The sequence below is a fragment of the Trichoderma virens genome (genome assembly GCF_000170995.1).
Source record: "Trichoderma virens Gv29-8 chromosome Unknown TRIVIscaffold_90, whole genome shotgun sequence".
NCBI classification, from domain to species: domain Eukaryota; kingdom Fungi; phylum Ascomycota; class Sordariomycetes; order Hypocreales; family Hypocreaceae; genus Trichoderma; species Trichoderma virens.
Genome location: NW_014013659.1, coordinates 739263 through 767257, shown reverse-complemented (window position 1 = coordinate 767257; position 27995 = coordinate 739263). Strand labels below are relative to the sequence as shown.

At 51.6% G+C, this 27995-nt stretch overlaps 9 protein-coding genes across 9 annotated transcripts; 5 read left to right on the top strand and 4 right to left on the bottom strand.

Annotated features, from left to right (window-relative positions):
• Positions 1 to 158: 158 nt before the first annotated feature.
• TRIVIDRAFT_87952 (glycosyltransferase family 2 protein) lies at positions 159 to 4409 on the top strand (the record flags this gene model as incomplete). Its single annotated transcript, XM_014095317.1, has 2 exons — positions 159 to 3369; positions 3441 to 4409. The coding sequence occupies 2 exons, from the start codon at positions 159 to 161 to the stop codon at positions 3878 to 3880; spliced, it is 3651 nt and encodes a 1216-aa protein (XP_013950792.1).
• Positions 4410 to 4954: 545 nt separating this feature from the next.
• TPK5 (serine/threonine protein kinase) lies at positions 4955 to 8157 on the bottom strand (the record flags this gene model as incomplete). Its single annotated transcript, XM_014095316.1, has 5 exons — positions 4955 to 5476; positions 5548 to 6381; positions 6436 to 7252; positions 7317 to 7765; positions 7822 to 8157. The coding sequence occupies 5 exons, from the start codon at positions 8155 to 8157 to the stop codon at positions 4955 to 4957; spliced, it is 2958 nt and encodes a 985-aa protein (XP_013950791.1).
• A 1152-nt stretch (positions 8158 to 9309) lies between these two features.
• On the top strand, positions 9310 to 10578 carry TRIVIDRAFT_217023 (uncharacterized protein; the record flags this gene model as incomplete). Its single annotated transcript, XM_014095315.1, has 2 exons — positions 9310 to 9454; positions 9520 to 10578. 2 exons carry the CDS (start codon positions 9389 to 9391, stop codon positions 10108 to 10110), a joined length of 657 nt encoding a protein of 218 aa, XP_013950790.1.
• Positions 10579 to 10878: 300 nt separating this feature from the next.
• On the top strand, positions 10879 to 11452 carry TRIVIDRAFT_121142 (uncharacterized protein; the record flags this gene model as incomplete). Its single annotated transcript, XM_014095314.1, has 2 exons — positions 10879 to 11030; positions 11113 to 11452. Coding segments are annotated over 2 exons (492 nt in total), but the record flags the coding sequence as incomplete, so codon positions are not given.
• A 3337-nt stretch (positions 11453 to 14789) lies between these two features.
• On the top strand, positions 14790 to 15612 carry TRIVIDRAFT_80332 (uncharacterized protein; the record flags this gene model as incomplete). Its single annotated transcript, XM_014095313.1, has 3 exons — positions 14790 to 14847; positions 14913 to 15229; positions 15292 to 15612. 3 exons carry the CDS (start codon positions 14790 to 14792, stop codon positions 15352 to 15354), a joined length of 438 nt encoding a protein of 145 aa, XP_013950788.1.
• Positions 15613 to 15948: 336 nt separating this feature from the next.
• Positions 15949 to 17089, bottom strand: TRIVIDRAFT_87961 (uncharacterized protein; the record flags this gene model as incomplete). The annotated part of the gene is made up of 3 exons (XM_014095312.1): positions 15949 to 16328; positions 16398 to 16521; positions 16711 to 17089. 3 exons carry the CDS (start codon positions 16872 to 16874, stop codon positions 16272 to 16274), a joined length of 345 nt encoding a protein of 114 aa, XP_013950787.1.
• An 822-nt stretch (positions 17090 to 17911) lies between these two features.
• Positions 17912 to 21300, bottom strand: TRIVIDRAFT_227438 (uncharacterized protein; the record flags this gene model as incomplete). Its single annotated transcript, XM_014095311.1, has 7 exons — positions 17912 to 18774; positions 18831 to 19052; positions 19130 to 19364; positions 19421 to 19639; positions 19697 to 19897; positions 19971 to 20300; positions 20359 to 21300. The coding sequence occupies 7 exons, from the start codon at positions 21298 to 21300 to the stop codon at positions 17912 to 17914; spliced, it is 3012 nt and encodes a 1003-aa protein (XP_013950786.1).
• A 1588-nt stretch (positions 21301 to 22888) lies between these two features.
• On the top strand, positions 22889 to 26319 carry TRIVIDRAFT_87963 (uncharacterized protein; the record flags this gene model as incomplete). Its single annotated transcript, XM_014095310.1, has 4 exons — positions 22889 to 23096; positions 23193 to 23350; positions 23419 to 26045; positions 26115 to 26319. The coding sequence occupies 4 exons, from the start codon at positions 22979 to 22981 to the stop codon at positions 26206 to 26208; spliced, it is 2997 nt and encodes a 998-aa protein (XP_013950785.1).
• Positions 26320 to 26446: 127 nt separating this feature from the next.
• On the bottom strand, positions 26447 to 27626 carry TRIVIDRAFT_183933 (uncharacterized protein; the record flags this gene model as incomplete). Its single annotated transcript, XM_014095309.1, has 4 exons — positions 26447 to 26750; positions 26853 to 27304; positions 27377 to 27395; positions 27466 to 27626. 4 exons carry the CDS (start codon positions 27466 to 27468, stop codon positions 26607 to 26609), a joined length of 618 nt encoding a protein of 205 aa, XP_013950784.1.
• Between the last annotated feature and the right edge of the window lie 369 nt (positions 27627 to 27995).

Below are 27995 nucleotides of genomic sequence, written 5' to 3'. Positions count from 1 at the left end.
TTTGTTCCCTTTTCGTTCCCTCGACTTCGGTCACTGAATCATCGCCTGCAGCGCAAGGGCGGACCTCTGCTTGTCTGTCCCTTTGGAATGCTGTCCCCAACGGTCACCCTGCCGCAGCAACAAGACGTTTGGTCACTGACATTCTTCATATAAGAGCAATGTCTCTGCCTGAGAGGCCCGGGGCTAGCCCCAGCTACGATCGCCGGACAAGCTACCGAAGTCCGCCGGCATCGCGACGCGCGCGACCCATGGATGTCGAAACCGGCGCATACGAACCTTCAATTCCCGGTCAGCATCATCGTGGGAAATCCGTCTCCTCATACGCCGAAACTATTTCGAACTCTAATGTGAATACAGAGAGTATGCCTCTGTCGCCTACGGAGCCTTACCCCCAAGCGGGCAGGACTCCCGACCCTGCTTTCACCCGTAAGAGAAGCCTGATCAGGCCGGAAAGGAACCGCATCGACAGGGACCACAGAAACTACCACTACCACCGCCATGCTGCTAATATGAACGTCCTGCCCTCGTCCACGGGAAATGACCCCTTGCTGGAAAACTTGGCTGGATCGACAGAGCGATCCGCCAATACTGAAAGTGTCACCGACGAGACTCCACGCCCATCTCGCAGCCGAACCGCCAGCGGAGACCACGAAAAGAATGCCACCAAAACCCAACAGCGCCGGGTGTCGGGCAAGATCACAAAAGAGAATAGCAAGCGATCTTCGAAACGCAAGTCCAAGCCGACTGAGGAGCTGCGGCCGCCCAGCTTCTGGAATGTTTACTGCGCCATTGTAACTTTCTGGTGCCCTGATTTCATCCTCGGATGCTGCAAGCCGACGAGAGCCCAGCGCCGAGCATGGAGAGAAAAGATGGGATTGATTAGCATCATCCTGGCCATCATGGCCATTGTCGGTTTCCTGACATTTGGGTTTACTGCCGCCGTGTGCAGCTCTCCTCCAGTCAGATTACGTGTAAACGAGGTCTCCGGCGGCTACATGATTTTCCACGGAGTTGCGTACGATTTGTCCAACTCTCACCACCCCCCCGCTGAAGGTATACCCTTGAGGCAGGATGGACTGGGCGCCAACGTTCTGTTTGACCTTCCCCAGAAGCACTCCGGAGAAGATGGCAGCTTTCTCTTCCAAAACGTCAACGGCAACTGCAAGGACCTAATCACCCTTGCTGACGGCTCTGATGTCCCAACTGATCCCTCTGGCGACCTGGCTTGGTATTTCCCATGCACAACTTTCAACCAAGATGGGTCCTCTCAACCCAACTTGACTATTCCGTATTATCTTGGCTATTCCTGCCATACCACGGTCAATGCCCGAAATGCCTTTTATCTCGATCTTCGCGGCACGGCTGATGTGTACTTTACGTGGGATGACATCAAAAACAGTTCCCGCAACCTGATTGCTTATTCCGGCAGCGTCCTGGACCTCAACCTTCTCAACTGGTTCAACGAAAGCCAGGTCCAGATCCCTGATCGTTTCAAGGAGCTGCGAGACACGAACTCCGACGTTAACAAGGCGATCCGCGGTCGTGATGTGACGCGAATGTTCCAATCTTCGGCCGACAAGAAGAATATGCAGTGCTTCCAGGACATCATCAAGGTTGGCTCCATTGACACCGAGACTGTTGGCTGCATTGCCTCCAAGGTCGTACTCTACTGCGCTCTGGTTTTGATTCTCTCGGTTGTCGGAGCCAGATTCGCCCTGGCTCTTGTTTTCCAATGGTTCATCAGCCGCAATTATGCCGCCGCCAAGACATCTCAGAGCTCTGACCGGAGAAAGCGTAACCGCCAGATTGAAGACTGGTCTGAGGACATTTACCGTGCCCCTGTTAGGCTCCCCGGCGACGGCAGCACTGTTGTGACCTCGGATAGAAGCAAGCGAGCATCCTCATTCCTCCCCACCACGTCCCGATTCTCTGGCGTATACGGGCCAGATCGAAGCTCCTCATCCCGTCGTGTTCCCACAACGATGGCTAGCCAAGGCGGTTCTAGCTCCCTATATCCACCTACTCCGATGTACAGGCAGAGCAACGACAGCCGTGCAAGCTTCCTTCGTTCGGATCCGTATGGTTCTGGTCCCATTTCCGAGGGTCCCGGCCCAGCTGGCTTTATCCACGAGGCCGTCGTTCCCCAGCCTCCTTCTGACTGGATGCCCTTTGGATTCCCCCTCGCACATACCATGTGCCTGGTCACGGCCTACTCTGAGGGAGCAGAAGGTATCCGAACTACCCTTGATTCCATTGCTACGACCGATTACCCCAACAGCCACAAGGTTATTGTTGTAATTTGTGATGGTATCATCAAGGGCGCGGGCGAAACTGTGTCTACCCCGGATGTCTGCTTGAGTATGATGAAGGACTTCTCGATTCCTCGCGAGCTGGTGAAGCCGTTCTCGTACGTTGCTGTAGCAAGTGGATCAAAACGACACAACATGGCTAAGGTATATTGCGGGTTCTACGACTATGGGTCCTCCTCTCGAATTCCAGCCGACAAACAACAGCGCGTGCCCATGATTACCATTGTCAAGTGTGGTACCCCTGCTGAGGAAAAGGCATCCAAACCTGGTAACCGAGGCAAGCGTGACAGTCAAATCATCCTCATGTCATTCCTCCAAAAGGTCATGTTCGACGAGCGAATGACGGAGCTCGAATATGAAATGTTTAATGGATTATGGAAAGTCACGGGTATCTCGCCTGATTACTACGAAATCATTCTCATGGTTGACGCCGATACAAAAGTTTTCCCAGACAGTCTCACCCACATGGTGTCTGCCATGGTCAAGGATCCGGATATCATGGGTCTCTGTGGTGAAACCAAGATCGCCAACAAGCGAGCCAGTTGGGTGTCCGCTATTCAAGTGTTTGAGTACTTCATCTCTCACCATCTCGCTAAATCGTTCGAGTCTGTCTTTGGTGGTGTCACCTGCTTGCCCGGATGTTTCTGCATGTACCGTATCAAGGCACCAAAGGGAGGACAAAACTACTGGGTGCCTATTCTGGCCAATCCTGATATTGTTGAGCACTATTCTGAGAATGTGGTTGAGACTCTTCACGAGAAGAACCTCTATCTCCTCGGTGAGGATCGTTACCTGACTACACTCATGCTACGAACTTTCCCCAAGAGAAAGCAGGTCTTTGTTCCCCAAGCTGTCTGCAAGACCACGGTTCCGGATGAGTTTATGGTTTTGCTATCCCAGCGACGTCGCTGGATCAACTCGACCATTCACAACCTTATGGAACTGGTTCTCGTCCGCGATCTCTGCGGTACCTTCTGTTTCAGTATGCAGTTTGTCGTTTTTGTCGAGCTTATTGGTACACTTGTGCTCCCAGCAGCCATTGCCTTTACCTTCTATGTCGGTAAGTTTGAAACCCATGATACTATTATCCAAAATTTAGTTGTCTCAGCAGCTGACTTGTCGTTTTTATAGTCATTACGTCTATCATCCATCAGCCACCGCAGATCATCCCGTTGGTGCTCCTGGGTCTCATTCTTGGTCTTCCCGGTGTTCTCATCATAGTCACTGCGCACTCATGGTCTTATGTCGTCTGGATGTTCATCTACCTCTTGTCTCTACCTGTCTGGAACTTTGTTCTCCCAGCCTATGCTTTCTGGAAGTTTGATGACTTTTCGTGGGGTGAAACCCGCAAGACAGATGGCGATAAGGGCAAAGGAGGCCATGACGAGAGTAAGGGAGAGTTTGACAGCAGCAAGATTACCATGAAGAGGTGGGCCGAATTTGAGCGTGACAAGCGTGTGAAGAGCGCTTATTGGGGATCGAGAGAAAACGTCGTTGGTGGCAACACCAATAGCTGGTCCCTGCCTCCTCCTCCTGGGCACCACAGCGAAGAGTACCTCTCTGACGCGTGATTGAGCCGCTATGGCATATGATGACGCGAAACTAATAATACAGGCGCCGCTTCTCTCTATTTTATTTTTATTTTTGAATACTGGAATATATATAGTCACATACGCATTTTCTTTTACACAAAAACGCAAGCTCACCTGCGCATATGACTCGGAGAGAGCTCACTCGCCTATTGTATCCCAGTTTTGTTTTCGCCTCGTTATTCCCCCCCTTGTCCTTCGCTTGGCGAAGGAGATGACTGATGGCTTTAACGAATCGCAATTTGCTACATATAGAGGGAGGTTACGTGATGAGGGGAAGAGAAGGAGAGTTGTTTCGGAGAATAGGGGGCGTCGGAATTTTTCGTTGTAATGAGGCAGGCGATTGATTGATTGAGTCTGATTGATGGATTGAGTGGTCGATGAGGTTTTGTTGTACATATCTTTTTGTTGATTGAACCCTAGTTCTGGGAAAGATCTTTATGACGACGCCAGTTTTTTGTATCATGCCCTGTAGCTCCCAGAGCGATAATAATAAGCACGTTTGTTTATGATTGACTGCAAATGATTCATCCTGTCTGTTTTCTTGGAAACTAATTCTCCTAGCAGGATATTCAACATGATTTCTTTGTATTCTTCTTCTTTTAGTCTTTTTGCCTTTTGTCCAACCAAACTTGAGTCATTCAATCATTCATCGCACAACCAATATCAAACACGAACCAAACATGAGCAACAGGGTATTACATCCCTTTTCAAAAAAAGAGGAAAAAACAAAATAGAAGCCATCTTCCAACGACAATGAGCTGACCGTCCCCCCTCCCCACTAACGCCAACATTCCCAAAAAAAGAAATCCTCAATAGCCCAAAGTCCGTCGACGCCATTCAACGCCGGCTTTACCATCCATATAGCCGTTGATGCATATGAATTGGAGAAGAGAGAGCGAAGAAAAAAAAAAGACCAAGGCGAACAAGGCCTTCTGAATACTTGAACGTTTATTATTCGTAGTGGGCCTTGTCCTCTCTTGATGAATTAAACCAAAATAAAACAAAGCCTTGTCATAGCCCAGCTTATTATAGACCCCAGTTACCGTGGTAGATTCATTTCTTTGAATTCTCCACCTCCTCGCCCAGCTCCCAGGGTTTGCATGGGTCGACAAATGTCGATATGCGCTGGTCGCCCCATCGAGCGCCAATGGTGACCCAAACGTGCTTTTGGGGAGCGGTTGCATGGACCGTCTCTCGGTATCCAGTCCATCTCAGACGCGACTCCCTCTCCATGGAGCTGTTGCCGAGACCGCCATTGGCAACCCACTCCTTAACAACGCTCTTGATAAATTCGACCTTTCGGCGGAAGTCATTCGCCGCAGGAATGCCTTGAAGCTCTGGTTCGATCTCAGGTCGCCTCCTCGACGCCGTAGTCGCAGTTCGCGCTGATGATCTTGCCTGGAAGTTGAGCAACGTCTGTAGGGGATACGACAGGGTGGCGCGGTCATCCAGCGCGGTGGCACCAATTGAGCCTGTGCTGGCGAGCCTCTCCGCCGCCTCCTGAGGCAGATGCCAGAAGTGGCACCAAGTTCCTGTCGCATCTAGAACAATCTTGGTATGATCAGGGAAGTTAAACTGTACAAAGGAGCCATTAGCATCTCATTCCATGCCACTGGGGCTACAAATCTTATCAGAGGTCCTCTTACCTGAACGTGTCCGTCGCCAAATACCCAACAGCCAACATCTCCGAATCGCTGGTAGAAGGTCACTAGCTCTGCAGGCGTGCCCTTTTGCCCTGGAGACGTGGCGCTCTCTTCCTCGTCCTCTTCGGCGGGTACCTCATCCCGGCCATAAGCAATCATATAATTAGCAAATTTCTTCCATAGGATGATCCTTTCCCGCTTTCGATGTTGAAAGACGTCCTTGCCAGGGGCCATCTTGCTGGCTGTGCCATCCTCGTTTATGGTCACCCGAAACTGGTCAGGGGAGATTGTAACTTGCGAAAGGCCAGCCTCGCCATTGTTCTCGAAGAACTTGATAGGTTCGTTCATTGGTACTGGCTGATGGCGGTCTCTGTAGGAATCATCTTGTCGTCGGAGGATATGTTTTTCTGCGCTGCGGATAAAGATACCTGCTGGAGGAAGCAAAGCGGTTTTGCTGCCCTCAGTGGTGGGAATATCGCGTAGGATGCATCCTACACTGCCGTCATTCAAGATGTACCCGAGGCCGAATTTGTTCGTGTAGTCAACCCACTTTACCACAATATGGGGATGTGGTGGCGGCACGTTTTTTGAAGATATGATGGCCATGGTACGGGAGTTGAGAGCTCGCTCAAGCTCCGTCTGGAGTTGGCGCAGTCGGTCAAGAATATCATCGGGTTTTGACCCCGGCATTTCCACAGGTGACTCAGAGGGGCTGAACAAAGTGGCTGATCGGATGGATTCTGAGTTTCGCCTTTTGTGAATGGGTACCGATGCGGACGAGCTTTGCCCTGCCCTCGCTGTGAGTTGTAGATCCGGTGCAGATCGAGCTGCTGAAAGCTGAGTCCTTCCCGATACGCGCATAGTTCTGGTAGTGGTAGCGGCAGTAGTAACAGGCTCAGGGGCCTCTTTCGAGGAGGGGGGTGATGGCTCGCGAGCGGCGTAATCTTTTCGTTCTTGAAGGGGCCTGACTCTGGTGCTTCGTGAGGTCGATAGGGCGGTTTCGGGAGTGGTTCGAGCCCTTACAGAGGTGGAGGAAGTGGGAGGCCGGCCTTGAGAACGTTGTTGAGCCGCAAAGCTCTGAGGTGGCTGGCGCAGAAGGCCCGTGGGAGGAGGCAGCTTTTCCGAGCTGGTAGTGGCATTTTCCTGCCCTTCGGTAGAGGTTGAGCGCGCAGAGATGGAGGCTGCATACTTTGCACGAATCTGTTGCTGCTCTCTTAGCCAGTCATCAAATGGCCGATAGACCACGCCGTCCGCAAGAGGAATAATCGGGGTCAGGCCTGCCTTTTCCTCGGCGGCCATCTCCTTCCAGATCTGGGTGTGCGAAGCCTTTTCTGAGCTCCAGGGCCCAACATTGCAGTCCCGGCACTGCTCCTTGAGGTGACGATGAGACAGAGCCAGCGTAGAACTGCTCAGGCGCGAGGTATAGTACTCTTCTGCGTCAGGAGGCACTTCTCGCAGCTTGGAGGTGATCTCCACGGATGATGGCATGTAGCCAGTAGTAAAGAATGGATGCTGGACGATAGCATCGGGGTCTGGCCGCTGGTCCGCATCCTCAAGCATCGTGGCCACCAGGTCTTTAGCCTCCTGGCTAATGTATTTCTGGGATACCTCTGCGCTTGGCCATTCGTAATCTCGCTCCCTGGCACGGCGATAAATTTCGTCTGTAGTTGATGACTGGAAGGGCGGTTTCGAGGTGAACATTGCAAACCTATCCGTTTTCATTAGCTTTTTGATAGTGTAACACAATCTTCAGACGCTCAGTTGACTCTCACATGATAATACCCAAGCTCCAGATGTCCACCATGTGGTCATGACCTTTCTTTCCCTTCTCCAGGATCTCAGGGGCAATGTAGTTTGGTGTGCCACATAGAGTCGTTCGTCGGATGGTTTGCATATCCCTGCCTGTGACCACCAATGCAGCAAGGCCGAAGTCGCCAATTTTGGCATTCATCTGGTGATCCAAGAAGATATTGCCCATTTTCAGATCTCGATGAATAATGCCCTTGCTGTGCATGTACTTGATTGCGCCGGATATCTGAACGGAATAGAATCGGACCTCGGGCTCGGTGAGACCCTTTCGACGCTTCACCATGTCCATAAGAGAGCCATTGGGGCAAAGCTCGAGTGCTAGGAAAGTGCAGTTGACATATGAAAATGCCCTAAAGAATTGAACAATGTTCCTGTGGCGCATCTTGGAATGGATTTGCAACTCGGTTTGAAACTGTCATGTGGTGAGCGGATTTGAGCAGCCATGGTGAATACCTCAAAGGTACGAACCTTTTGCTCCATTTTGGAGGGCATCTGGCTCTTGACAATCTTCAGAGCATACTTTTGCTTGCTTGGTAGCAGCTGGCCAGTGTAGCATATCGCGAACCCTCCCTTTCCTAACAATTTCCCGACGTGGTAAACGGCGCCATCTGGACGATCTGTGCTGCTCGGCTCGACAACCTCTGGCGGAGGAGGGGGCGGGTGTTCTTTGTCTTTGGCAGCCTTTAGCTGGGCGGCCGATTTCGCTTTGGCGTCTGTGGTCTTGGGCAATCGTTGGGCGTTGACATCCCTAGGGGACAATGCCTCCACGTCGATGCCACCCCTGGGGACCAGCCTGTGTGCCATGGCGATGGAGGAACTGCTGGTGCGTCGAGAGAGCCGGCCGATTTACGCGGCGCTGAGGAATGGGCAAGCTACGGGATTCAGCAGCTGCCTGGAAACGTGCCGTGACGAGCCTGGACCAAAAAATCAACGCGATTAGAAGAGGTGTAACTTTTTCAAGAGGGCTACACTGCAGAGCCACAGATGCGCACAAGGCTCGGCCAGGTGGGAGGGAAATGGCCAAAAAACAAAACAAGGCGAGGCTTTGTTGCTTGTGTAAGCCGCATTAAAGTAGACAGGCAAGGCTAAGGAAAAAAGGTCAACTCACAGGATGCCTCGATACACGCAGCATGCAAAAGGAGCAACGACGTAGCGAAGACGTTTGTTGTGAGCAGTTCCAAAGCATTCAGCTTGCTGCTGTGTCAACAAAAAGCACCAAGCAATGCTGGATGGCTGTCGGGCGGCTGCTCGGCCGGAGGATCGAGGTTATGATGCAAGAGAAGGTGAGCGCAAGCGTGACCAGTCGCAGCCCCAGAAGCCCTGGCAAGTTGTCGTTGACCCCATATTGTGATTTGTGTACTTTGTGGGAGATGGTTGCTGTTGGCAACAGCAAGGCATCTTTGTGGGTCTCACCGCCATTACGGAGTACTGTATTAATAAGTGCCTGTAGCAAGTTTTTGGGCCATTTTGGGGCCCACAGCGGCCACATTGGTTGCCGTTTGGGGGGGTTGCGAGGGAGGATTTAGCGGACGGTAGTGGCTGGCTCCCACTGAAGCTCTGCCCACTAAGCACCAGATAACGGCTGAAGTGAGTACATGCACATGCCAGACAGCTGTCATGTCAACAACAAGTCAGCTCTGGCGTCGAGATTGGTGTGGTACCTCGACACATTAAGAGTATAGCGGTAGAGACCTAGGTAGTTTAGCGCTCTGCTCTATGCATGAGCTGGCAACATACTGTATCAGTCCAAGTAAAGCTCCAGTTAGCTGGGCTATGCTGTAGGCTGTCTCTCCCGAGGGCCAGCGCTGGTGGGCACCGGAATAATCGCGGGCTCCGGCACGGACAAGAGGCAAATTCATGACGATGGCCGGCTAGCTCTTCCCGTAAGGCCTCCATGAGAGGCACATGCTCAGCCCGAACCTCACACTTCGAACAAACCCGTGATGGAGTAATTGGCAGAGACGAAGCTGCCCGAACACATTGAACCGGACAGGGAACCCCGCAGACGGCATCGGCATCGGCCCCAGATCTCACAATGGTGCCCCTCCCCTTGTTCAAGCTCGCCTCGCTTCTTGTGCGGCACGTCTCCAAGTATGGCGCGGTATGTATTGGATCTTGCTGAGCTGCGCTACCATGGTTTCGATACTGATGTCACGCCATCTCTAGAACCGTATCAAGGCCCAGGCCCATGACCACCCACGATTCCGGGCGCTCGCAGCCAGATACGGCCAGGCTATCCACCAAATCAACATGAAGATGTCCGTCGCCCTCCTCAGAGACCCCGAAGCTGAGCGACGAGCCAAGGAGATGGCCGAAGCGCCCACAGTCAAGACAGAGGACCAGTATAAACGAGACGAAGAGGCCAAGCTGAAGGCGAAGAAGAAGAATGAGCCAGCCGCGGAGAGCTATCCCAGGTTTACACTCCAGAACGTGTGGAGACGCAAATTCCGGCCATTGCCAGAAGCCAAGGCTGTGGATCTGTTTGCTGATGTTGCGGGCGACACATTTATTCTTGGTGTGGCGGGAGCATTGATTATATACGAGTACTGGAAATCGTCACAAAAGCCCGATGCCAACAAGGAGAGATTTGACGAGCTCAACAGAAGGTTTGAAGAGCTCCAGAAGAGGGAAGAGGAGCTATTAGATGCCGAGGAGAAGCAGCGACAACGATTCGAATCGCTCGAGGAGGCTCTCAGGGCATTGAAGGATCCAAAGACGAAGCAGCCGCTATTACCGTCATTGCAGGTCAGCTCCTAAGCAGCATATCTACCCAGCGCCGCGGCCGTATCTAGTTACCAACGCTGGCTGCACAATTCACCAATACTACGGCCTGGTGAACTTTGAATAGCCTTCGCGCTGGTGGATGGTATCTTAAGTCTCTGGGAAAAGATAAGATTCGAAATCGTACTGGGGACTAGGATATCTTGGTAACGGCCAGACTCAATATCCTTGGACCGCTCAACACTCCGCTCAATGCCTCAAGGATGATGTTTTTCTGCTATTGTTTTGTATACACTGGACATAAAGCGTGTGGAATAAAGGTTGGTGGATATTAAAAGGGATCAATGGGAAAGGAGTTGGACACCAATGTGCATGGGAAGCAGCGAAGAGGCTCCTTCCCACATTGAACATGTCGGTTATTATGGGGGCATAGTCTACATCTTTCATACATTTCATACAAGCAACACGTATAGAGCCTTGAAAAAGAGAGGGAATTGCTCGAAGAATAAGGCAGCCGAATTGTCAAGTCCTCTTATCACGTTGAAGATTTAAATTCCACCAAAAGGAACCAACGACTACTATGTTTTGCTCATCTCTACGGCAGCGAAAGGATTGGGCACCAGTGGTTCCAGTTCTTTCACGAAGCACTGGCTCAGGCTGGAAAGGCGAGTCAAAAGCTAAGCAAGATTCCAATGTCCAAAGGCAGAAGCTGATGCCAATTACTCTCCAGAGGCAACACTTGATGGCTACGACGTTTCTTTCGCACTGGCACCGCAAAGCAAGCACCGTCAAAGCTTCTTCAGGATCCTGCTGCTCTCGTCCGAAGAAGCCAAAACGGCAGCGGCCAGAGCCAGAATCGAACGGCTTTTCATGCTCGACGGCGGAAGGAATGTAGCCGTGATGCTGCTCCTGGAACAGAGTGGACGTGTGGACTCGCTGGTTGACCTGCAGATGAGGTGAGAGCTCACATACCTGTACCTACATACATGTATGCAGGGCATCTGCGCAAGCGCCCGTCCCTGACAGAAAAGGCCCCAGCATCGTGACGCACGGCATGGCCTCCGTACCCATAATCCCCATGTCGTCTGCAGCGGAACTAGTCGGACGCTTGGATGCCTTGCGCCGTCAGTGTGTGCAAGTCCATGCTGGCAGCGTTTCGCGTCGCAGCCATGCCGATGAAGTAGCGGAGATGCGCGGGCTCGCATCGCATTGCGTGCACGGCCAGGCTCTCCCTCAGGAACATGTGGATATCTTGACTGATGTTTCGGCGGGATTGGGGAGCTTGGCACAGCTTGTGTTTAGTGCAGAGGGACAGAGGAAGATTTGCGACTTGCTTGGCGATGCGCAGGGCAGCAGAGTGATTTCATTCTTTACGCATGGGCACGAGGCCAATCGCCGTCTGAGCATCTGGAGACAGGACCTGGCATCCAAGGGCGAAACGGACAGGACCAGCAGAGATTCGATTTTGCGGTGAATGACCTTCTCCTCCCACCTTTCATCTTTTTTTAGAGGTGCTCCATCAGCAGAAGAAGGTCGATAAGCATGATTACAGGTTGAGATACGGCATGTAATTATACGAGTGGGTGCTTGGGCGGGGATCAATCAGAGCTGCCGTCGTTTGTGCCGAGTCACATCATCCGATCCGTCTGCTCATTCACGCCGTTAGTCCCGGGCCAAATATCTCGTCACCGAGCTGTGATTGCTTGTCAGTTTCCATTTCCAATGTCATGGCCACGATCCATGCGCTCCGGGTCCACGTGAAGGAGAAGAAATCGGATGAATATGGGCCGGCATACCTAGTGCTGGTCCATAGATGGTGATAGTGGCGGTGGTTGGCTGGGGGAGCTAGGAGGGGAGCCAATCAGCGAGGGTGTAGAGCCGCCCTGAGGCTGAAGAGGGCAATTCCATGGTAATCTGATGACGGCGCCGGGGCCACGGTTCTTGACGATTTAGCAGTCTACGACTCGTAATAGTGAGTAGTACGAAATAGTTTTCTCTTGTCAAGAGCAAAAAGACCGTTTAGGCGGTCTGTCTTTGATCCGACGGAGGGGCTTCAGCTCGCTCCGAGTTGCTAATGTAGAGTGATTTGATGTGATGAGAACGGTGACGGATGATGCATGGACTAGTAATAGGTGATGACCAGCGAGAGAGGGTTGCTAATCATGGAGAAGCTGGTTTGCTTGCTCCATCAAGTCCCGCCGTATAAGCAGCCAAGCAAGCATGAAGTCGTCGACAGAGATCGTTTCTACGAGGAAGAAGCTTATTTATCTCGATTCATGCGAAACACAAAACCAAAAAAAAAAGGGAACAAACACAATGTAGCATCGCCTGCTCCCGCAAACGTGGCAAAGCGGGAACGATGGGACATGGAAATGCAAGCACGAAAAAGGGGACGCTCAACCAACAGCAAGATCTCGAAGAGCGAAAAAGGCCCAGAAGCCAATGAATGACGCCAGCGAGAAACAAAAACGACGGGCATCTCGACCCGCAGTTTCTATTTCTGGGACCCCTGGCTTGTTCTGCGTACGAACTTATCATGCACAGGACATGGGGTACTACTAGCGTGTGACTTTTATTTGCAATTTTTCTCGTGCTGTCTCTTTTTCTTTTTTTTTTTGCGTGAGGAGAACCAACCAGGGGGGGAAGAGTCCCGCTGGGGAGGAGGCTTTGCTCCTAGACGAAACAGGCCAAACGCGGCGTGCTTCACAATTGGGGCATGTGAGACTGCCGTGGTCGCGCCTCTGTTCGAGGAGTCCAAAAGAGGAGCTACGTGGTGTTTCGTTCCTTTTCTTTGTTTCTGTTGCTGTTAAAGAGATGGAGTAAAAAAAAGAGAGAAGAGAAGCTGCGTTATTTAGTTGGCAGTTCATGCACTCGTGTTGATTGCATTTGCTGTAGATGCAAGGCATGCGGAGCAATAAGATGCCCGGATCAGGGCTCCGAACTGCAAGGGAAAAAAACCCAACATACTACTGTATGTCCACAACATCCAGACGCCAGTCCCAAACAGGCCTCCGAGATTTCAATCATGCCGACGTGCCTGTTGCTCTCGCCAATGTGCGGCTGCAGCGGAGGTGGCATCGCATGGCAGCAATCGGCCTTGGTCGACACACAGTACCTGCCAGACACCGCTGGAATTGGCAATCATCCCGCTCACCCAGTGGTATCTCCCAGGTACTGCCTGTATCGCATATCCACCGGCCACCACAGGCATTGGTCGTATCGCAGGGGGTCCCGTATAAGCCAGTGGGCCGCCCCCCCCCTGTTCCCCCGACGCACAGGAGCAGCGGCATGTGCCCTGATTGGCCGTGGCGCCCTCTGTAACCGCCGACGATGCACCAATCGCCGCTGCGCTGCCCGGCTCGACACAGGCTCAACACCAAAGACGCAGCACGACAAGACAGACAAGAGGCCTTTTCGCCCACGCCATTTGTGTGACGATGCGTGCTAGCAGTAGCCCGGCTGCGGCCCACTGCGCCCGCCGAATTGGCTCGTCCGATCGCTAAGACATGGATGGAATACACGTACTCGTGCCTGTTCTGTATTCGGATTGCTTTCCAGCTCCAGCGCTTACCTCAGGTGCAATTCGACCTGCACTGCGACAGTACATGTACTCAAGCCTCCCCCCCCTCTCCCGCATTTCTCTTGCTCCCACTGCTTCAGAAACCTCGTTCTTGATACCCCCTCCGCGTTAATCCAGTTGCACGGCCTCCTTTGCAGGCCCTTTTCCTTCTCTCTCTCTCTCCCCTGTACGAGACCACGACGCCGACGACCGTTATTACTTAGTTGCCACGACTAGTCCAGCAACTTGAAACTCTTGTCTAGATACCCCCAATCCACCCCCGGATCTGGATTTCCTGCTGCTGGCCAGTTTGTGGAATCTCGCGCCCCCCCGTCGCCAAACAAACCTCAAACAAGCTCCTCGTTAGAGATCTGCCTCAGGTCTCTCCACCCTTGGCTCGAAACGGATATCGATCTATCCGGCCTGTCGCCATCGCCCATATTCGGACGCACCAGTCCATGTTTCTGGCCGCGATCCAAGCCAAAACAGCCCTCGCCAGCATCGCCAGCACGGCCACTCTTGCCAAGACGGGCTACCAGCACGCAAGAGATCCCCCCCCCAAAGCTGAGGCAGACCAGTCGAACCCTCGGTTGCGCTCTCGCTAGCTTCCGGACCTGACACAAGGCCTCAAACCTCTTACTACCCTCGGCGCCAAACCAAAAAGCACAGGCCCAAAGAGAAACCACCAGGGACTCCGGAGGAAACCCAGCCGCTCTGGCGGGTTGCTCACAGCCGGCCGCCGGTCCAATATAGACTTGGGCCGCCCAGCCCTTTCTGCTGTCTCGACTTGGTTCTTCCTTGGCCACTCTTTTTCGTTTCCTTTGTGTCACCAGCTGCGAGTCTGCTCGGTGTCCTTTTTCCTTCTTTTTTTTCACTTCTCTTCTCTGATACACAGGTCCGGTTACCTGTTTTCTTATTAATCAAACTTTATTTTTAACCTTTTTTTTCTTTCTTTTTTTCGTCTTCGAGGAGTGTTCGGTAGATCCGATTTGGCTGTGGTTTTATTTTTCAACAAGGGTCCAAAGGGTAGAATCTCGAAAGGGAAAAAGAAAGAAACATCTGGGAGATCATTCTCATAACGCCTGAAACGAGAAAGAAAATACGGGAAAAGAAACCGGATCACGACGACATTTTTTCCATTCTATAAACCGCAACCATGGGCAAGCTTATCAAGAACCACTGGGCTCGTCTCATCATGCTGACAGCCGCCACCTGTATGTACCCTCTCCCCCTCGCTCACTTATATGAAAATGCATAATACTAACACTTTATCCACCAGACCAAATTGGTGCCGCCGTCGAGGGCTACTTCTGGCCCAAGATCTTCTGGGACTTCCTCACCCATTCGCTCGACGCCGCCGTCAAGCCCGCCCCCATCCTGCAGACAATCAACTTGGTTTTTGGCATCGCCATGCTCGCCCTGGAGTGGCCACTCCCCCTCCTCGCGGGAACCAGCATCCACCGATCCATCGAGTTCCGCCTCGCCATGCTTCCCCTCACTGCTCTCGCCTGCCTGCTCATGTACCAGTCAACAAACCCCGGTCTGTACTACTTGATCGGCATGGGTGCTTATTTCTGGGCTTACAGTGAAGGCGAGGTACGTTCTACTCCCTTGTACATGTTTCATTCTACAGAGGCTAACATGATATCCTTTTCTAGATTATCTGTGCAAAACCCTGGACTCTACCTCCACGAACAGGCAGCACAGGAGGCAAAGTCTGAGGGCAGAGACAGGAAAGTTGAAGGAGCAGTGGACGAATTTCGCATGTAACCAGAGAGAAACCCCAAGAAAAAAACACATTGGAAAATAAAGAAAGCAAGGCGAGGAAAGGAAAACGAAGGAACAAGCCAAGGATCAACGTTGTATGTACAGTAATTTTTTTCGAAACCCGCGATGAAACCCCGAGGGGAGAGGACAAGAAAGGAAGAATCCAGTCAAGCCAAAAATCAGCCAGCCAAATCGAACTTCTCTACAAGAGGCCTCACGAGAACGCATCCCTGTTTTCTGTCTCCTTTTCCTTTTCTTTTCTTTTCTTTTTCTCTTCTGTTTGCATCTATTTTCTATTTCTTGCATTTTCCGGTATTAGTTGGCATTTGGTAGCGTATGCTGCAGTGTATTATTATTATTCTTGTTTTTAACGGACTGTATTTCATTTTTTTTCACTTTACTTTTTCTCTGTATTTTGTTTTTTATGGTTATCATTGCCCATTTAGCATGCCCGAGGGAGATAACATGTATTTGCAGGAAATACCACAGCGCGCGCGCAGGGGAAAGTACACAACAGTTTGATCAAGTACATGGAGATTCATACTAGTACGATGCAATGAATGTATTGAAATGCCTTGCTACGAATCTCGCATCGTATTGCGACTTTGATAATGCAATGCTTGATTATTCCCTTGTAAAGAGATTCCTACTATACGTAAGAAGAGCGACATTGTGTAGGCTTGGCTCACAGTGTGGCCTCTCCGCAACAGAGCCCTGTAGCTGAAACTGCCTTGTCGCTCAATCAGCTCATTTCCATATTCCTCAGACCACCATCTCACTGCCATAGTGCCGCTATAGAACAATAATGATGATGAAAAAAAAAAGCCGGCAGGCATCGAGTGAGATTCTCTCAGCACAATTTACAAAGCGTCTATTTCACCCTCATCGAGCTCATAGATTCGTTCGTAACTCCTTGCCGACCAGGCATCTGTTCAAATGCCACCATGATTAGTCCTCTGTCGGTGATGGAATCGGGTTTTGTATACGAATGACTTACCTCCATATTTTGCATGGAGCCCTCCGAGAGGATTCTCTCAATCGCCTCATCGGCATCCTCAGTGTCAAACTCGGCCGCTAATGACATCTTTGAAGCAGAGTCAAAGGTTCCCTGAGCACCTTGTCTATAGAGGAATATCTTGTTAGCCGCCTGCACTGCCAATTTTCGGAGGGATGTAGCATAGCGTAGCGCCTGACAGCACAGAGCATGTCTGTTTTAATCCATCGCCGCCTTCTGACAAGAAGGAATGCGAAGAACGGAGGAATAGAGAAAAGAAATAAATAGGTGTCACTGAGATTGAAACAAAACATACCGATGCGTCTGGAACACCTGGAAAGTCGAGATGAAGTGAGCCAGAGGGACGCTCTTGTCGTTCTGCCACTTCTTGTACGTATCTACATCGTCCACGAAGACAAGGAAGTCTTCCTGCTTTCCCTTGTAGTGAACCTTGGACTGGGTGGATTCTCCTCGAGTCATCTTGGCTGCAGCGGGTTTCGTGAGACAGGGGTGTGTGCTTGTTAATTAATTTAAGGTGGTGGAGGGGGTCGCGTGACGGTAAGCTAGAAGATGCTTAGTTGGTTGGTGCTTTAGAGTCTTGTCTGAGTCTGAGTCTGCGAGAGAAGAAGAAAGCCGAAGACGTGCTGGATGGAATTTGTATGCCGATAGTCTGATTTCTTATTCTTTCTAGATTTCAATGGTCAATGAGGGGGAGAAAGAAGGTTTGGAAGTCGGGAAGAGCAGCAGTCTTAAAGAAGTGCTCTGATGAGGGGAGCTGTCACAGCCTACTACGTCATCGTGGCGTGCGGACTGTGTACATCTGCGCTCCTGCAGCGGGTACCAGGTCGCGGCTTCCCCAACTCCCCATCGTTGATTCACTGCCTCCACAAAACGCATCGCAACGAGTACATGATGACCTCATCATGTCTGTATCCGGCACTGACGAGACGGGCAATACGTAAGATTGCTCTTTGCTCTGACCAGCTGTGGATCGTCTTAGCCGGCGATCCAGGAACAATTCAGTTCACGGCAGCTATTCCCAGTATTCATGTTTCGTCAATTGCTTGCTTCCTTCTTCCGCCTTCTTCTTCTGCATTCTTCTTCTGCCTTCTTCCATCGGTCCCACTCCCTGCGATGCTGAGGTATGTTGGCACAGTTTCACCTTAGTAGTCGCCCTGCTAGTATGGCTTGCGGCAGATGACATGCCAGCTACCTAGCTGCCAGGTCCCTGACCTACCAGATCGCCTAGGCACTCGAGCACGTTGTAACGGAGCGGCGTCATCATCTGTGTGTAATTCATAATCGCCTTGCTCATTCTCACGTGAACAATTGAGGCTCTGACTTCTCCAGAGTATCCGAAAAAACGAGGGGCTAACCATACATACACGAAACCCAAAGATATGACTATTCTGTAGCGAGACTGAACAACTATCCACTCACAGTCCCACGTTTCCCATTTCCAAGTAATGTGCATCCAACTTGCTTGGGTATCTCCACGCATGACAGCATCCTCTCAGTTATGAATCTCTGCCAATGGAAAGCAGCTTTCTGAAGCTGCTACTTCCGGCGTTCCTCCCCACACTAACCTTGGTCCATCGACCAAGATATCGAACCTTTTCCGTAGGCGATTTTCTCGTTCTGCCCACGCTATAGGGAGCTGTCATGGCTCGAGAGTTCATAGGCCTTGTCGGGGGTTGTACGGTCGTGGATGCTGTGCAAACAGGAATGGCGTACATGTCGCTGGCAAGATCTGGCTTTGGAAGCGTATTATCCTGTACTGCTGCCTGGCGGCGTCGAAAGCTTCCCGTAATCTCCTTCATGCTACCAGCAGGTGTTCTCATCATTACATGCCCATTGCCGGTGCACTGTCTCTTCACCTTTCTGTTTGCTTCTTCTCCCATGTACGCATCGCCATTCGCAACTAAATCCATTGGGCTTCGAATACCCCGGCGCTTGATCGTTTCCATGGCGATGTTTTCGCAAGATTGATTTTTATGCGCAGAAGAGGCTGATCTCTTTGTAAAGGTGCTGGCGAAGCTAGCCACGCTGAGTTTTCTCATGACCGTAGATGCTGAGCTTCGAACCAGATTTTCACTGCGAGACTTCATCGTCATTCCAGGAAACGGGAGTACTTCCCTGCTCCATACGTCTGCCAGGATTGCCTCTAGCCGAGCTCTCTCACCTCTTGGCGGCGCAAGCACCGGTATTCGGGTTGTAGTCGTTAATAGAGACTGAGAACGGTTGATGGCCAAAGTCGCAGACGCATTCCCGCCGTGGTCTCGCAATACATTGGTGTTTCTCAAGATGACTTGGCACAGAGGGGATTTGGCTGCTCCAACAGTAGTAGCCCGTTGTATTGATATCCGCCGTACAAGTGTGCCTTGAGCTTCAGTCAGATTGCGACACATTATACATGTTGGTGTGTCAATTGCGCACCTTGCTTTCCAAAAATAGCCCCCAAGCTCTTTATGTTCATATGTATCGTGCTAAACACATCCGGCGACTTTACTCCTTGACCATCTCTTGCCGGACGGGATAATCTTGCTCTCCATTCCGTTTCCTCTTTTGACGTACAAGCTGTCATGATGATTTCGTATAATTGATGATCGCATTCAAATAACAGCTTCCAAGAAAAGGGCGCGGTGTGGCATTGCAGCCCTACTGGTTGTCAGTCTTCTTCATTTGAAGAGGCGCGCAGCTTTCTCAAGTGCCCGGTACTAGTTTGCATGGCTCACCTCGCCCATTGTCAACTTCTTCGATTCTGATTCCGTCAATATTGATACAGGCCATGATGGTGTATATCGGGTCGACCTTGCCCGCCGAGGCAAGACAGAGAACATCGCGATAGAGTAGGCAAATGAAATATTGACCATCGACTCCATCATCTGTCTGCCAGCATACGTGAAGTGTTCCGCACAGTTGAATGTGACCAAAGGACCGTATTTGCCTTTTGGAAATGGCATCGAGTTTCTGGGTTGAGAGTCAGCCTCTCTTGGGTCTATCATGAGTTATCTATTTGAACGTACCCTGTCTGGGAACGCTAGTCGATCCTGCAGAATCCAAGTCTTTTCAAGCGTGGATTTGATCCGCTCATCATCCGATGCCCTGTTGATCTCCGTGGTTGCTTCACGAAGCCTTGTCAGAGTATTGTCGACTTCCATGTGCGAGTTGGGGCAGTCTGAGATCGGAGTGCATTTGAGAAGCTCAGAGAAGAGGAGAGGGTATTTACAAATTCTTTGGATGGGCTGTAGCGTATGTTAGCAATGTCCCCAAGTAGTGTGCCATTGTACGAATGGGAACACCTTGACAAGGAGATCATTTATCGTCAGAGCTTTTTTGGCCCCTTCTTCGCTACCTTTGACAGACCCCAAGGCCATCGCCAAGGCCTCAAGGCCCTTTTGATATGTCTCCCAATCTGGTATGGTTTGCTGGGCTGAAGCAATGTCTTTGATCATCATCTCATATGTTGCTCCGTATTCCTCGTATATGAAGAGCCGACTTATCTAGAAACAAAATAGATTAGCCGGAGTCTAGTTACGGAAGATGGAAATCCGTTGCCTTGTGGCAGACAATTACCTTCTTTCCAAAGACTTTTGAGACCTCTGCCGCCACTTGTGGATCCGACAGCATGCCAGGGGCTTTCAATAGCCACCTTGCTTTCGTGTTTTGCTCTGGTACGGCACCAAGACTAGACCATCGTCTGTGGGCATGAAGGCAATCGTGATTTGGCAAATGGGTCAATGAGGGAGCTAAGTCGGCTTGCGTATATTCCGAGTGTGGAACTACTCGATGCAATTCGCCAAGGAGTTCCTCGTGTAGTTTGACGATTTCTGTCAAGTTTTGGTTGATGGATGACCGCAGGCCGACGCATATAGAAGGCAACGCAGCCAAAATTGTGACGTATACCTAAATGATCCATTAACAAGAGATATGCATTAGGGGGTCACGGCTGGCCTCAAATTACATTCATGAGGAATCGGATGTCGCCAATGTACCCTTCTTCTGTACTGATGAGCTCCTCCAGTACTCTTCTTCGTTGCAGTGACCTCTCTATGGCAGCCAGATCGGCGAGGGATTGATTCTCCAGGAAGCCACTGTCTTCTGACGCGCGAGGACCTGAGATGGATGCTCTGCTGCTACGCTCCGTCGTGGAGAAGCCTTGTGAGCGCGGTGCGTTTTTTCGTGATCGTGCCACAGCACTGACACTGGCGAGACTGGCACTAGCACTTCGAACCGCCGAAACAAAGGCAAAAGAAGATCCAGAAGACGATTGTCGATGGTGTGTTCTTCTCCAATGAGCTGTATGGCTATGAGCATCAGGGTCGAATGGCGGCCGCAGAGAGCCAATGCTTTCGTCCGACCGCGTGGGTCGATGTCTTGCTCGACGATGTATCGTCTGCATCCATTTATAAAACGGCACCTGAGATCTAAGTTGTTCGAGATTCTCTGGTTCTATCGCGGGGGTACTGCTATGTTCGATGGTGATCTGAGGCAACTGGACAACAGTATCCATAGCGGTGGTTTCAACAATTGTCTGAAGCTCCGGATCGGTAGTGTTGGAACTGAATGGAAGAGTGCCTGTCGCCTCGATATCAAGGCTGGCCATTTTTGCAACGACTTGGGCGTGATTGGTATCGTGTACGGCATCATGAACGGCATCATGAACGGCATCATGAACGGCATCATGAACGGCATCATGAACGGCATCATGAACGGCATCATGAACGGCATCATGAACGGCATCATGAACGGCATCATGAACGGCATCATGAACGGCATCATGAACGGCATCGTCACCTGGATACTCGACTGCATCTTCATAACTTTGCAAGAGAGCAGCCCAACTGGAGCATCGAGAGCTGGAGCTGGAGTCACTGGGACTAGACGATGAGTCGATGGGAGCCATTTTGAACGGAGAAAGGAGGTCAAGAATGAATCGGAAAGGCGGAGTCAAAAAAAAGAAGATGCAAAATAGGCTTCAATATGCCAAAGATGAAAAAGAGGTCAAAGACTAAGACCCAGACATGACGAGGTGCTGAAATTGGAAATAGAATAATATGGACAGGAAAGCCATTGACAGTGTAACGAGGAGAAGAAAAGTAGAAACAAGATTACGATTTCAATGTGTGCAATAGCATTGATGGAAGCCTCAGGAACGATCAAATGAGGGTTGACGGGGCATTGGCTCTTTCCCATTTCCAGTTGATGTATCTGAGAGAAAGCGCATCATCATGGCCACATGCCAAGTACTCGTGACATTGAAGACACTGTTAACTGAGTAAATACCAAGGTTCATATACCTAATGATACCTTAAGGTACTAGGTACTGCTTTACATAAATATTTGATGCCATATCGAGCTGATAAATACCCGTGCAGTTGATGCAGATGATAACGGCATCACAAGTGATTGCTATAAATACATCTTAAATTGCAATGGAATGCAATATATCCATCCGCCAGGCTCTGCAACGCCCAAGGCTGCTTCGGTTTCTGGTAACTGCGCCCACGTACAAGGACCAATGACATCATCTAGATCTGAAGAACGAAAGCGTACGATACAAGTAAAATCTCAAACTGTCGATTGAATTCTTTGTTTCGCCACCTTGAATCGGAGCCATGATATGTGGACCGACACGGACCAGAATTGTGGAGTCGTGCGGCTTCGGCTAGACTACGGACAACTTTGATACTGTACGGAGAAAGGCAGTTGCGCTGTGGAGATGCAAGTGATTGCGGCCGGAGTGCCCAGGATTGGTGGACTGGCGTATCCCGTAAGTGAGAGTGGCGCCTTAGTAATGCAATAGGTGCAAGGCATCTGCCGCTGTTTGCCATCCAAGGGAGAAGAGCCACGACGAAGACGACTTCTGCTATGGAGAGTACGTACGATGCAATTAATAGATTTCATTCATTATGCTTAATATGGCAGGGGCCGGCCTTGCCTTGTCCATATTGCATAGCCTCCAGTTTCTCCGTGTGATGCATCAACCTAACCCATGCCGCCAAACATGAGATGCAAAGCCTGCCGCCCCAGATCGCACTGTGGCCCTGCCGCGTTTCAGTGGCCCGACACCCGCCAAAAGGGCACCGCCGATGGCCCGCGGCCTGCCGCAGCCACTGTGCGATTAACCACCTATGCCAGGGCAGCGTCGCCTAGCCGGGCGCTGCAAAATGGCCCTGGAGCTAACCCCACAGGGGCAAGTCCAAGCCCTTTGTGAGGCAATGCAAAGGTCCGCCCCTTGGATCCAAACGAACACGTTGAACTTTTCTGGTGACGGCGATGCAGCCCCCCAACTTTTTTTTTTGCTAGCATAATATAGAGGTAGCCTTCTCACCCGCCACGTGGAGCCTTGCGGAAGACTTGACAAATCGGCCATGTTGGCAAACCGCTGAAGTGGCCTTGCTTATTCTCTCTCTGCCCTGTCATCCTCTTCTTTTCTCCTTGCATTTTTGTCTTTCTATCCCTTGTTGAGTTGAGTGTCTGTTGTTGTCTCGAGTCTTGCGTATAGCCTCATCCCGAGCACACCATAGCACGATAAGGATCCAGAGCCCGTCGCCCCGCCGCTCTCGGCGCAACCCGCCACCATGGACAACGCCTATGCTCTCCCCATCGACGCGGTCCTCGCCAACTTCCACGTCGAGGAGCACAACGGCTTGACTGACAACCAAGTCACGGAGCTTCGAAACAAGCACGGCCGCAATGGTGCGCAGTTCACGAGTCCCAGAGCCTCAAACCACCCCGCCATATCGAGGCAGATGGGCCAGAAGTCGACGTGATATGATGCTAATATGGGCATAGCGATCCCCGAAGAGCCTCCTACTCCCCTCTGGGAGCTGATTCTCGAACAGTTCAAGGATCAACTAGTTATCATCCTCCTTGGTTCCGCTGCCGTTTCCTTCGTCCTCGCCCTATTTGAAGAGGAGGGCGGCTGGAGTGCATTCGTCGATCCCGCAGTCGTAAGTGCACATGCTTGACTTCAACCTGTTCGGTTGTGGCCGCTAACCGCGTCTTGTTGCAAATGTAGATTCTCACGATCCTCATCCTCAACGCCGTCGTCGGTGTGTCCCAAGAAAGCAGTGCCGAAAAGGCCATCGCCGCTCTGCAGGAATACTCCGCCAACGAAGCCAACGTCGTCCGCAACGGTGGTCACGTATCCCGAGTCAAGGCCGACGATCTTGTTCCTGGCGACATTGTTTCCGTTTCTGTTGGAGATCGAATCCCCGCCGACTGCCGTATCGTTTCCATCGAGAGCAACAGCTTTTCGGTTGATCAGGCTATCTTGACTGGAGAGAGCGAGAGCGTTGGTAAAGATTCCACCGCGGTCGTTCGCGATGATAAGGCCGTCCTGCAGGATCAGGTGAACATGCTCTTCTCGGGAACTACTGTTGTGACTGGACGAGCCAAGGCTATCGTCGTCTTGACTGGCTCCAACACCGCTATTGGAGATATACACGAGAGCATCACTGCTCAAATCTCTGAGCCTACTCCCCTGAAGCAGAAACTCAACGACTTCGGTGATAGCTTGGCCAAGGTCATTACCGTTATCTGCATTCTCGTCTGGCTGATCAACATTCCCAACTTCAACGATCCCAGCCACGGCAGCTGGGCCAAGGGCGCCATCTACTACCTCAAGATTGCCGTCTCTTTGGGTGTGGCCGCCATTCCCGAAGGTCTTGCGGTTGTCATCACGACTTGTCTTGCTCTGGGTACCCGTAAGATGGCGGCTAAGAACGCCGTTGTGCGTAGCCTGCCCTCCGTCGAAACCCTGGGAAGCTGCAGCGTCATCTGCTCCGACAAGACTGGTACGCTCACCACCAACCAGATGAGCGTCAACAGAGTCGTCTATCTCAACGAAGCCGGAACCGACTTGACCGAACTTACCGTCGAGGGTACTACATATGCCCCCAAGGGTGATATCATCCTCAACGGCCAGGTTGTCCAGAATCTTACCGCCAGTTCTTCTACTATCCTCCAGATGGCCGAGGTTGCCGCTCTCTGTAACGATGCTCACTTGGCCTATGATTCGCGTACTGCTGCTTTCTCCAGTGTTGGCGAATCAACTGAAGGTGCCCTCCGAGTCCTTGTCGAGAAGATTGGTCCTTGCGCCCCTGCCGGAACTGCTCTTGAGGACTGTGGACACTTTGCTAGCGCTGCACATGAGAAGAGACTTCCCCGGCTGGCCACTTACGAGTTCTCGCGTGACAGGAAGAGCATGTCGGTTGCTGTTCAGAACGGTTCAGCCAAGAAGCTGCTCGTCAAGGGAGCCCCCGAGTCGGTCATTGAGCGCTGCACAAGCACCATCGTCGGTGCCAACGGTAACAGAGTTCCCTTGAGCGAGAAGCTCCGTAACACTCTCCTCAAGGAAGTTGTCGAATATGGTAACCGAGGTCTCCGCGTCATTGCCCTTGCCAGCATCGATGATGTTTCTCAGAATCCGTTGTTTGGCTCCGCCAAGACTACCGAACAGTATGCACAATTGGAACAAAACATGACCTTCCTTGGATTGGTTGGCATGCTGGACCCCCCTCGCCCCGAAGTGCCTGCCTCCATCAAGAAGTGCAAGGATGCTGGTATCCGTATCATTGTCATCACCGGTGACAACCGCAACACCGCCGAGAGCATCTGCAAACAGATTGGCGTCTTTGGCCAGCATGAAGACCTCAAAGGAAAGAGCTATACCGGACGTGAATTCGACAACCTCACCCCCGGCGAGCAGCTGGAGGCGGCTAAGAAGGCCTCGTTGTTCTCTCGTGTTGAGCCCGGCCACAAGTCCAAGCTGGTTGACCTTCTCCAGTCTCTCGGCGAAGTTGTTGCCATGACTGGTGACGGTGTCAATGATGCCCCTGCTCTGAAGAAGGCTGATATTGGTGTGGCCATGGGCTCTGGAACGGATGTCTCCAAGCTGGCGGCCGACATGGTTCTGGCTGACAGCAACTTTGCGACCATCGAGGTGGCCATCGAAGAGGGCCGTTCCATCTACAGCAACACCCAACAGTTTATCCGCTACCTGATCTCCTCCAACATTGGCGAGGTTGTTTCCATCTTCTTGACGGCCGCCCTTGGCATGCCCGAGGCACTTATCCCCGTTCAGCTGCTCTGGGTTAACCTCGTCACTGACGGTCTCCCCGCCACGGCACTGTCCTTTAACCCGCCTGACCACGGCATCATGAAGCGCCATCCCCGCAGGAGAGATGAGCCCCTCATTGGTGGATGGCTGTTCCTGCGTTACATGGTCATTGGCACTTACGTCGGTCTTGCAACCGTCGCCGGTTACGCCTGGTGGTTCATGTACAACCCCGAGGGTCCCCAGATTACCTTCCGACAGCTCTCTAGCTTCCACCGCTGCTCGACCGAGTTCCCCGAGATTGGATGCGAAATGTTCAGCAATGATATGTCCAAATCCGCCTCGACCGTGTCTCTGTCGATCTTGGTCGTGATTGAGATGTTCAACGCTATGAATGCCTTGTCATCCAGCGAGTCGCTCCTCACCCTGCCGCTGTGGAACAACATGATGCTCGTCTACGCCATTGCCTTGTCCATGGCTCTGCACTTTGCCCTCCTTTACACCCCGATTCTGCAGAACCTGTTTGCCATTTTGCCGCTGAATGCGCTGGAATGGCAGGCGGTCACAATTATTAGCGCGCCTGTAATGTAAGTTTCGATGAACCTGACTTTATCTTTCTGTATTTCATCTTTCAATGGAGACTAACAGACTATTAGTGTTCTTGACGAAATTCTCAAGGTTATTGAGCGACAATTTTTCATGCAGCAGAAGCCAGCTGCCAAGACTATTAAGGCGAAGAAGGAGGAATAGACGAGGCGTAGAAAACATATACACATTTATACACATACAATGCATACAGGTATATAGAAAGGAAAGAAAGGCATCACTAACTCAGCTTATTGTATTTGGATGATTAAAAAATGCCGTGCATTGAATCTGGTGTCCGTGATGCGTCTATGGCAGACAGAAAGTGAGGCAAAGGAGGTACGGCGTGAAAGACTGCGGCGCAATAACTTGGATGGAATTTTCTCAGGTTTTTTTTTTTTGTATTCTCTTGTTTCATTTGCTTGTTTTTGCATGCATTAGTAATTCGACTCGCTGGCGTTTCGAGTCAAACTCTCTATTCATACAGCATACACATTTTCAGTCACTTGCAGACCGCAGGCGTATGTCATATCCCCATCTCTATATGTGGCTTGTAATCAACCTTAGTCCTGTCTACCCTTTAGTAATCTCTTGGTGACCTTGTCCTTCTCGATGATGTACACATGGGCTCCCCAGCCAGATAGGGCATCACGGTCGACCGCGTTTAGGAGGGCTTGTGAGATGGTCTCGAACAACGCATCGGGCTCCTGTAGGAAACAATAAATGTCAGCAAGGTGTCGGAATTCTCTGTCTTTCTCTCTCTCTTTTCAACATGCAAGGGAGGAGAAGGAAGAAGAAGAAGGACGTACCAAATCAGGCTCCCACAAGCCTTCGCACATGCCAAACAGCTGCTCCGACGCCGTGCCGGACACGATAAAGTCCTTTGCAAAGTCAATGCAGCCGATGCTGTCGAAGCCGCAGATGAAGGGCTTGCCCGTCTTGGGGTCCAGGCCGGCGACGACGGGGGAGACAAAGTAGGGCCCGAAGCGGCGCTCGTAGAGGGAGGAGGAGACGAGGTTGGCAAAGGTGCGCGGGGCGATGGCGCGCTCCTCGCGCAGGCGGTACATGTTGACCTTGTAGCGGAAGAGGTCGCTGACGGTGCTGACGTCGGTGGCCAGGCCCGTCAGGCCGAGGAAGACGTCGCCGTACTGGAAGATCTTGGGGAAGTTGTTGGAGATGGTGAGGGCCTGCAGGCCCAGGCGGAGGTCGCAGGCGATGGCGACGCAGTCCTTGCCGACCATGGCGACGCAGGCGCCGCCGTCTGTTTGGGGGGAGGGGGCTTGTTAGTTGGGAGGGACGAGGAGGATTGGGTTTGGGCTGGAGATGGACTGACTGATCGAAAAGGGAGAGGACTATGGCGGCAAGGTTAGCATGTGCCATCATCGATGCTGGTGATGATGCTGGTTGGGCTATACGACATACCATGATGCTTGTGTTTGCTGTCTGTAGCTGGCTGAGTAATTCAGATTCTGAGTTTCGCACCAGAAATCCCACGATATCGTCAAGGTCGTGCTTCTCCGTCTCTCTCTAGAGCCTCGTCCGAATCAATGCCGTCGTGAGATCGTAAGCCAGTCGGTTTGTTTGGTGAATGAAGTAGTTGCTGGACAGCTTCCCTCCAAGCTTGCACCAGCCCCAGCTCCCCCCCCATCACTGGCACGCAAAAGCGGCAGGCAATCATGGTCTGGCGTGGCCGTTTGCTGCAAGAGTCTGTGGCGCAGGCCGCCGAGCTTCTGCCGCCGTGGCTGGTGCTGTTACGTACTCGTGCGTCGCCTCGGAGGCTGCCTGCGGATTGTTCGAGAAGAGGGTGGGGCCTTGGATTTGATATCTAATCTGGCTTTTGAGCTTCAGACAGTTTGGCTTGACAGCGAGAGATGGCCTGGACGGAATAAGGGACTGGGTCTTTTGGGTTTTAAATCTTTTTGCTGGTTTTCTCATCTGTTCGATTCATCTGC